General features: G+C 42.8%; 1 protein-coding gene across 3 annotated transcripts in view; it reads right to left on the reverse strand.

The window, feature by feature from the left end:
• The window catches only part of LOC108288125 (LRP2 binding protein), a 30,250-nt gene that overhangs the window by 3,542 nt on the left and 17,290 nt on the right, over positions 1-9,418 (reverse strand). For 2 of the 3 annotated variants that reach the window (XM_017506923.2, XM_017506922.2), the window contains exons 4-8: positions 8,818-8,931; positions 5,080-5,222; positions 4,896-5,001; positions 3,268-3,491; positions 1,328-1,502 (exon numbers count right to left, since the gene is read on the reverse strand). In XM_017506923.2, coding sequence (XP_017362412.2) covers positions 1,328-1,502; positions 3,268-3,491; positions 4,896-5,001; positions 5,080-5,222; positions 8,818-8,931 — 762 coding nt within the window. Of the gene's footprint in view, positions 1-1,327; positions 1,503-3,267; positions 3,554-4,895; positions 5,002-5,079; positions 5,223-8,817; positions 8,932-9,418 lie in introns of all 3 variants that reach the window. The other variant, XM_037730831.1, reaches the window with a different exon arrangement.

Raw genomic sequence — 9,418 nt, forward strand, 5'->3', positions numbered from 1 at the left:
CCAGGCTGGAGTGCATTGGCATGATCTCAGCTCACTGCAACCTCCACCTCCCAGGTTCAAGCAGTTCTCCTGCCTCAGCTTCCAGAGTAGCAGGGATTACAGGCATGCACTACCACACCCGGCTAATTTTTGTATTTTTGGTGAAACCCCGTCTCTACTATATTGGCCAGGCTGGTCTCAAACTCCTGACCTCAAGTGATCTGCCCGCCTCAGCCTCCCAAAGTGCTGGGATTACAAGCATGAGCCACTGTGCCCTGCCGGCACAGACAGCATTTAAATGAAAAAAGTTAGACAACTATTATACTAAGAATGGTGTAGCGGTAAGTACCTCAAAGGCAGTTGCATTTGGCTGTGTGCTGTGTTTATGTGTTAATATGACTTTGATGCTCTGGAAGTTTTAATTTTAAGCAAAGTAATTTAGGGTTCCCAAACTTACCTAACATTGGAATCCCATGGGGAGCTTCAACAAATATGCTTCAGTCTCCTAGAGACCATGACTGAAATTTTCTGAAATAAGACCTGAACTTTGGAATTTGTAAAAGATCCTCAGGTGATTTTAACATGCAGAGAAGCTTGGGAACCACTGCTGTGATATCAGAGTCAGCCACGGGACTCAAAAGACTGTTCCTTCCATCGTTCCCCCATGCAAGCTGAACAATCTGTGTACTACACCATTGCTTTACAAAGTCTGTTATGATGTAATTCTAGTTTAGACTCATGGATGTGATGGACCTAAGATGTGCACAGCTTTTTGGCTTTTTAAACTTAGAGTTAGTATTCATAATGCTCTCCCTTACCCCCTCCACTACCACACCCCCTGCTTTTTAGCAGTTATTTTAGACGTGAAATGCATTTGGGATCTAAATAAATTGGTCACATGGATTAAAATATGAAAAGCTTATTTTAACTGATTACCTCAAACTCAAGAATACCCCTCTTAAGTGTGGTAGATGTCATGCTCAAAAAAACTTTATACTTCATTGCATACTAGAATGAACACACAGGTTCACACTTTTTCTAGATGAAAGACATTAACTGTTCCGCTTTAAGGTCTTGGTGCTGGGCCTTAGGCTGCAGATCATAGCAGAATGAAAGAGTAATTTGCATCAAAATAGGACTTTTAATCATTTGAGCTACATTATGCTAATAAGAATCTGACAGAATTGTCTGCAAACAATCTGCATGTCTGACAGCCTCTCTGTAGACAAAGGTTATCTGCCCAGTAATTGAGTGGCAAGAAACCACTAATCCATAAAATCATTCAAGTTGCAGCTAAAAGCCTGGCAGTTTCTCTTTGGGTCAATTTATATTTTGTTCCAAAGCTTACTTTAGAATAATAGTGTTTAGCTGTTGCTTCGTCCCTGGTGATGCCCAAGCCAAGCTGAAGACACCTTGCATGGTAGAAGGATGCCATCGCCATGCCTCTGCTGATGAACTCCGGGAGACATTCTGTGACCTGGGCGATCATGGGGATGTCGTGAACCTCATCATAATCAGCAATCCTGAGAGGATGTAGAGTTGTGAAATTGAAGAGGACATCAGTTATGGTTTAAGTGTAAAACGATGTGCCTAGAAACTCCTTGTGCCAAAGCGATTTCTCTCTGCTGCTTTGAGAACTGAGTTGTTTGCTGTGTGGTGAAGGGTTCGTGTAGCCAACTCCTACCAGGAGATGAACTTAACATAGTGGTGGCTTTACATCTCTATAATTATGCTCAGCAGGCTCAATAACCACTAAAAAACAAAGGTATGTTTCTTTTTTCTTGTAATATTACTATTGGAAGTTTAATGTCACTGTGGATTTAACCTAAATGGAGGAGAAAGCATTTTCTATTTCTTTGGATCACGTATGGAAACATAACCTTAAATTTGGACTAGCCACATAGGACCAGAAAACCTTTTAAGTAAAGTAGCACATCCTCTTTAAAAATGGGCAATGAAAAGAAGTCATCCTTTATACCCAGACATAAACATGGAGAATTGTGTGAAAATGCGATCCAGTCAACTCCATGTTAACCTCCATGATAATCACAGTGTTATATAGGTTAACATGTTAACCGTGTTAACCACAGCGTTAACTCCGTGTTAACCACAATGAGTAGGAATGTGGAGAATAATGGAAAGCACCAAAGATTTTAAAGATTTAAAGTCTTAGTTCTAACTAAGATGAGCACTTGCTTTGAGACACGGCAATCACCCCTGTAAGTGGTCTGCTGCCTGGAGCCCAAGACAGTGGGGAAGGGGCTAAAAGCATCTCCTCCTTTGCTTCATTCTCTCTTGTAGATCACTGCCCTGCACTAAGGCTTGGAGAGAGGAGAGACCCGGCACTGGGAAACATACCAGCACACGCAGAGTCTGATGGCCACTGCAGAGAACTCCCAGGTCTGTTTCCCTGCCATGTCGCTTTTATACACTGTGGGTAAATATGTGTAGGAAAGTACACGGAGCCTTACGGACTCCAGAAAAAAGACTTTATTATATATTTTATTACATATAGTGTCAGTCTTTTAGCCACATTCTCATGTTACAGTTCCTACGAAGCTATATTTTAGTTGTGCACTTACAGAGCTGCATGACCAAGGAGTGTAGGGAGAAATGAAGACATCATAAATATTTGTGATATGCCAAGCTGTGTTAAGCACATTATTATAATCCTGCTGTAAAAGCATTCTCTTCTTACAAAGCAAGCAATTGCTGCTTAAGAAACTTGCTTCAGCTCATAGCACTGAAATCCTGAAGGCTAATTGCATAGAATTGTGCTATCCAGTATGGTAACCACCAGCCATATGAATATTTACATTGATTAAAATGTTCAATGTTGAGTGCTAAGTTGCACGTGACACGTTTCAAGTGCTCAATAGCTGTCATTTCTAATATTGCAGAAAGCTCTGTGAAGGATTTGGCATAGAACATCTAGTAGGAGTTCTTGTCAATACTTTTCATCCAGTTATTTACTCAGACATTGCTATGGTTTGAATAGGAAGTTCCCTCCAAAATTCCAGTGTTGCTAGTGTGATTGTATCAAGAGGTGGAGCCCTTAAGAGGGCATGAGGGCACCTCCGTCATGAATAGAAGAGGTTTCCTGTAGCTTTCTGCTGTCACGTGAGGACATGGTGGTCTTCCCCTCTGGAAGCTGCCGCCCTCACCAGACAACCAAACCTACCTTGATCTTGAACTTCTTGGCCTCTGGAACTGAGAGAAATTTCTGTTCTTTAGAAATTACCTGTTGTGTAGTATTCTGTTACAGCAGCACAAAACAAAGATATTCACCTTTTGGAAAATGCAACACACTTTGTAAAAAATTTCATCTTGTAGTAATACTCCACGAGATTGCCTTGAGCATAGACATTTCCCCGTTCTGCTGCTTCTCTTAGGCAATGCAGGGCAGCTTCAGTATCCTGGCGGATGCCTTGTCCGTACAAGTACATGAGACCAAGCGCACCCTGGGACTCCAGATTCCCATTGCCACATGCCTCTGAATGCCAGTAAAATGCCTGAGAAAAGCACAGTTTCATCATTTTATTTATGATCCACTCGATGAAATTATAAGGGAATACTAGACAGAAAAGAAACCTGTGGTTACAAGATAGCACTATTTTTTTTTTTTTTTTTTTTGAGTCGGAGTTTCGCTCTTGTTACCCAGGCTGGAGTGCAATGGCACAATCTCGGCTCACCGCAACCTCCGCCTCCTGGGTTCAGGCAATTCTCCTGCCTCAGCCTCCTGAGTAGCTGGGATTACAGGCATGTGCCACCATGCCCAGCTAATTTTTTGTATTTTTAGTAGAGACGGGGTTTCACCATGTTGACCAGGATGGTCTCGATCTCTTGACCTCGTGATCCACCTGCCTCGGCCTCCCAAAGTGCTGGGATTACAGGCGTGAGCCACCGCGCCTGGCCAACATAGCACTATTAATCATCTCTAGAAAATAGCTGTAGGCCTTTGGACACATTTCACGCTAGCACACATGCCTAAAACAGTGTGGAGGTGAGTTCCTCTGCTGTCTGTCCACAGTGCGGGTGAGGTCACAGTCCAGACAGCTTATGGCAGAGGAGGACCAGCTGTCCTGGCTTTCAGGATCTGGGGATCTTGCAGAGCAAGGATCAGGAAGGTACCAAATAGAAACAAATGGTGTCTGAAAGGCTTGAGGCACAGCAGAGGCAGGAGAACCACCGATGCTATGGGGGAGTTCGAGCTCCCAGTGCATTCTAGAGATGGCAGCTGCTGTGATAGGGGCAGCCAAGGATAAACGCTATATGTAGTCTCAAGCACATTTGCTTCAGAGTCCGCTGCAGTGAATTTGAATTAGTTTAAAAAATTGCAGGTGGCTGCTCATGTATCCGAAGATGGCCTTAGTTGTTACGTGCCTCTTGCAAATTTGCCATTAACGTTAACTCTCCCCGATGGTTTTAAATATAAAACCCACATACTTCTTCCCCACCATTTCCTTCTCCCTATAGGATTTTTTGGAAACTGTTTCGATCGTTGATGAAAGATTATATTTCTGTGAAAATCTTAGATGGATTTAATTTGTAACTAATTCTTACTATATTTTACTTACTAGTATCATTTATTTCTCAAATCAAAGGTAATATTAATCTATTCATACTTAAAAAGATTTCGGCCTTAATTTCAGAACTGTTTCTCTTTTTCTTAGCTTTGATAGTATAGGATACAAAATATTCTCAGATTCATGGTTTCCTTTGGTAGAGGTAGGGAAGGTGACATTTATAATTAAAAGGCTTTGAGATCCCCAAATGTACACTTTCTCTACATTTTAAGGAAATAGAAGACACATTTAAAACTACATACTTGTTCCCCACCAATTTCTCAAAAAAGAAAGAAACAAACAGTAATCTGAATATAACGCTAGCATTAAAAAGAAAGGCGGGAATGTCACCTTTTCTAACTCTCTGGGCTCCTTGGTGGCGTAATACAGCCCGAGGATGCCTTGAGCCTTCACACTGGCTTTGGGGTTCCCATTGTCTGCTGCAATAAGCCACAGTCTACAAGAGAAAGTGAGGCATGTTATTCTTGGTTTCAATATTTCATTCAATCCTAATCTTGTTCTCAGGTAGGATTACCTTTCAGCTTCCTCATTTGATCGTTTAACACCTTTTCCTTCATAATAAGCTCTTCCGAGGTTGTAAGCGGCTGCAAATTTTAAGTGCCTTGCTTTGGGACATGGAGAATCAATAATTTTCTTCATATAGTCCACCCCTTTCTCCTTCGACAAAAGAAAGAACAAAAAAACCCCTCATTTTTAGTTTTGCCCAAACTGAATTTCTTTCTCCCAATAAGGCTGTGAAGTGTCCGCCCTCTGATATGATGTGTAATAGTATGAATCTGCCCAGTCCGATTGTCCTGGATTCTGCAGTGGTAAGTGATAAGGACGAAAAGAATTTCTAAAAGCATATCTCCTATTCAAGCACTCCCAGGAGCTCTGGGATATAAGGCATTTCCTTCCTTTTACAGCTGCCTGAGTTGATTTAAGTCTCAATATGGGCTTCCTTTTTTCTCTTCTCCCTCCCGTCTGAGAATCCTTATCCTGAATCAGCATAGTTGTTAGAACTGACTCAAGTGCAAGAATGGTCAGGAATCTCTTTCACATTTCTAATTCTTACAGTACACTTGGGAGCCCCTAACGAATACTGTCTTCCATTCAAGCACACTTTTTACTGTGTGCTCATAGTTTGCATCTAATATACAGATCTTAGTCACTAATATGACAGCAGTCACAGGGAAAGCACAGATGACATTCTAACCACTATCAAGACCACATCAGCACCCTCCACCCCCAAATACATCAGACACAAACCTTTAAACATCACCCAAAAGAAGAAAATAATGTTGGACGAGCAAATAAATTTTGGTTTTTGTTTGTTTGAGATGGAGTCTTGCTCTGTCGCTCAGGCTGGAGCGCAGTGGAGTGATCTTGGCTCACTGCAGCCTCCCACTGCTGCCTCCCAAGTAGCTGGGATTGCAAGCATGTGCCACCAATGCTTGGCTAATTTTTTTATTTTTAGTAGAGACAGGGTTTCACCATGTTGGCCAGGCTGGTCTCGAACTCCTGACCTCAAGTCATCTGTCTGTCTCAGCCTCCCAAAGTGCTGGGATTACAGGCGTGAGCCACCACGGCTGACCTCAAATACATTTTGATACACTCATTCTAGCCTTTCCCTCACTGCTTTCTCAAAGTGCTATTGCTGGCCGAACACCACAGTAATAGATGAGAAAGTAAAGGAGTTTTAGTGATGCCTAAACTACAGGGACTTATTTTTGTGAATATGTGAAGTCGATATCTACCATTTTCCCCCACCGGAACTGGACAGTAAGATAATTTTAGGTAACAGTTATCAAGTGAGTGGTTAATACATCTTCCCACGGGTTACGATTCAATCTGGACAAAATATTTAAAACATTGTCTATAGGTACCAGAAAGTACCAAGCAAGCAGGCCAAAGAAGAGATTACTCTCGAAAACTGCAGCTGTAAGGGATCCATAGAGTTCAGTGAGTCCGAGGCAGGACAAACAAAATCCTCTCCCAGGTACATGTCATGCTGAAACTGCTAAAAGCCAAACATAAACAAAAGCTGGAAAGCAGTTAGAGGAAAATGACACATTACATTCAATAAAACTAGGGGCTGGGCTGGACGCAGTGGCTCACTTTGGGAGGCTGAGGTGGGTGGATCACCTGAGGTCAGGAGTTTGAGACCAGCCTGGCCAACATGCTGAAACCCTGTCTCTACTAAAAATGCGAAAATTAGCCAGGCGCAGTGGTATGTGCCTGTAGTCCCAGCTACTGTAGAGGCTGAGGTGCAAGAATCACTTGAATCTGGGAGGTAGAGGTTGCAGTGAGCCGAGATTGCGCCACTGCACTGTAGCCTGAGCAAAAAGAGGAAAACTCCATTAAAAAAAAAACAAACTACGGACCAGCTTCATGAGAAGTGAAGACCAGATGATTTTAGAATGACATATTTAAAGTGTGGACAGAAAGAATTGTCATCCAGAAAAATAATTCATAAAAAAATGAAGGGAAATTAAAGGCATTCTTTTTTTTTTTTTTTTTTTACGGAGTTTCACTCATGTTACCCAGGCTGGAGTGCAATGGCGCGATCTCGGCTCACCGCAACCTCTGCCTCCTGGGTTCAGGCAATTCTCCTGCCTCAGCCTCCTGAGTAGCTGGGATTACAGGCATGCGCCACCATGCCCAGCTAATTTTTTGTATTTTTAGTAGAGACGGGGTTTCACCATGTTGACCAGGATGGTCTCGATCTCTTGACCTCGTGATCCACCCGCCTCGGCCTCCCAAAGTGCTGGGATTACAGGCTTGAGCCACCGCGCCCGGCCTAGGCATTCTTAAATGTTTAACAAAATCAGAGAAAACTCATTAACTCCAGACCCATGCTACAAGAAATGCCCCTTTATGAAAGTCATTCAGGGCCAGGCACAGTGGCTCACGCTTGTAATCCCAGCACTTTGGGAGGCCAAGGCAAGTGGATCACCTGAGGTCAGGAGTTTGAGAGCAGCCTGGACAACATAGTGAAACCCTGTCTCTACTAAAAATGCAAAAATTATCTGGGCATGGTGGTAGCAACCTGTAATCCCAGCTACTTGGGAGGCTGAGTGAGGCAGGAGAATTGCTTAAACTTGTGAGGCAGAGGTTGCAGTGAGCCAAGATTGTGCCAGTGCACTTCAGTCAGGGTGACAGAGTGAGATTCTGTCTCAAAAAAAAAAAGTCATTGAGGTTGAAAGAAAGTAGGAAATGGTGCCAGATGGCAGCTCAGGCTGATAGATAGCAAGGAATGATGAGCACCTGAAAGATGGAGCAGACATGAAAGGACACACACGAGCACTCATATACGCGTGTACATATTTTCTCTCTCTTTTTCCCAAAGCTGTGTGACTAAAGCAAAAACTAGAACTGTAATTTGTATTCTGGGGTTGATGACCCATATAAATGTAACATGTATACCAGAACACACAGCAGCAAGGATTGGGGGTGGGTAAATGAAAACACTTCTTCAACGTTCCTACGATTCACCTGAAGTAACTCGCTATTAACTCTATGTAAATTGTGACATTTGAAAGTGCATATTATAATCTCAAAAAAAAAAAAAAAAAAAAAAACAAGAACAGCTAAAAAATTAAGTGGAATGCTAAATGGTAATCAAATTATCCCATCACCATTTCTCTTAAGTCTGAAATGACATTTTTTTTAAAAATTTTGAGACAGTCTCACTTTGTCCCCCAGGCTGGAGTGCAGTGGTGCGAACCCAGCTCACTGCAACCTCTGCCTCCCAGTTTCAGGTGATTCTCCTGCTTCAGCCTTCCAGGTAGCTGGGATTACAGGTGTCTGCCACCATGCCTGGCTACTTTTTGTATTTTTAGTAAAGAAGGGGTTGTACCATGTTGGCCAGGCTGGTCTCGAACTCCTGACCTCAGGTGATCCACCTGCGTTGGCCTCTCAAAGTGCTGCCGTGAGCCACCACACCTGAACAGAAATAGCAATTTTATGATATGCTAAATACCCACGTATATATGTGGGTAATACCCAGTTATGTGAATCTGGAAGGGTTTTGGAGAGAAACTGACAGTCGGGTTGGAGTTGGGGATGGAGAAAGGGAAGAGAGGCAAAAAGAAATTGATTTTTTAAAAATGTTTTTTATATAAATGTAAAAATACCAATATTCTTTAAGATGCTAAAAATCTAGATGTCATTCAAATATAAGGATAGATATGTATTAAAATATAATTTTAATTGTGTCCAATAATCCACTGACAGTGCAACCTTAACCACTGTGACCAAGACACGAACTTACAGCGTCTAGAGTGGTCCCCAGCGCGTCATAATACATCACTCCTAGCTGGTAAGTTGCTTGATGGTCTTTCTCCTTGATTTCTTCAAACTGTTCTAATGCTTCTTCATACCATCCCTAGAAGCACCCAGAAGATATTTAATTATGATCTTAAAGTAATCCCGGGCCCGGCACATGGACTCATGCCTGTAATACCAGCACTTTGGGTGGAGGTCAGGAAATCGAGACCATCCTGGCTAATATGGTGAAACCCTGTCTCTACTAAAAATACAAAAAGTTAGCCAGATGTGGTCGCCTGTAATCCCAGCTACTCAGGAGGCTGAGGCAGGAGAATCGCTTGAACCCAGGAGGCAGAGGTTGCAGTGAGCCAAGATTGCGCCACTGCACTCCAGCCTGGTGACAGTGCGAGACTCTCTTTCAAAAAAAGAAAAAAAAAAGTAGGCTGGGCGCGGTGGCTCACGCCTGTAATCCCAGCACTTTGGGTGGCCGAGGCGGGTGGATCACGAGGTCAAGAGATCGAGACCATCCTGGTCAACATGGTGAAACCCCGTCTCTGCTAAAACTACAAAAAAATTAGCTGGGCATGGTGGCGCGTGCCTGTAAT

This window comes from Cebus imitator, unplaced genomic scaffold, assembly GCF_001604975.1.
Source record: "Cebus imitator isolate Cc_AM_T3 unplaced genomic scaffold, Cebus_imitator-1.0 Scaffold365, whole genome shotgun sequence".
Lineage (NCBI taxonomy): Eukaryota > Metazoa > Chordata > Mammalia > Primates > Cebidae > Cebus > Cebus imitator.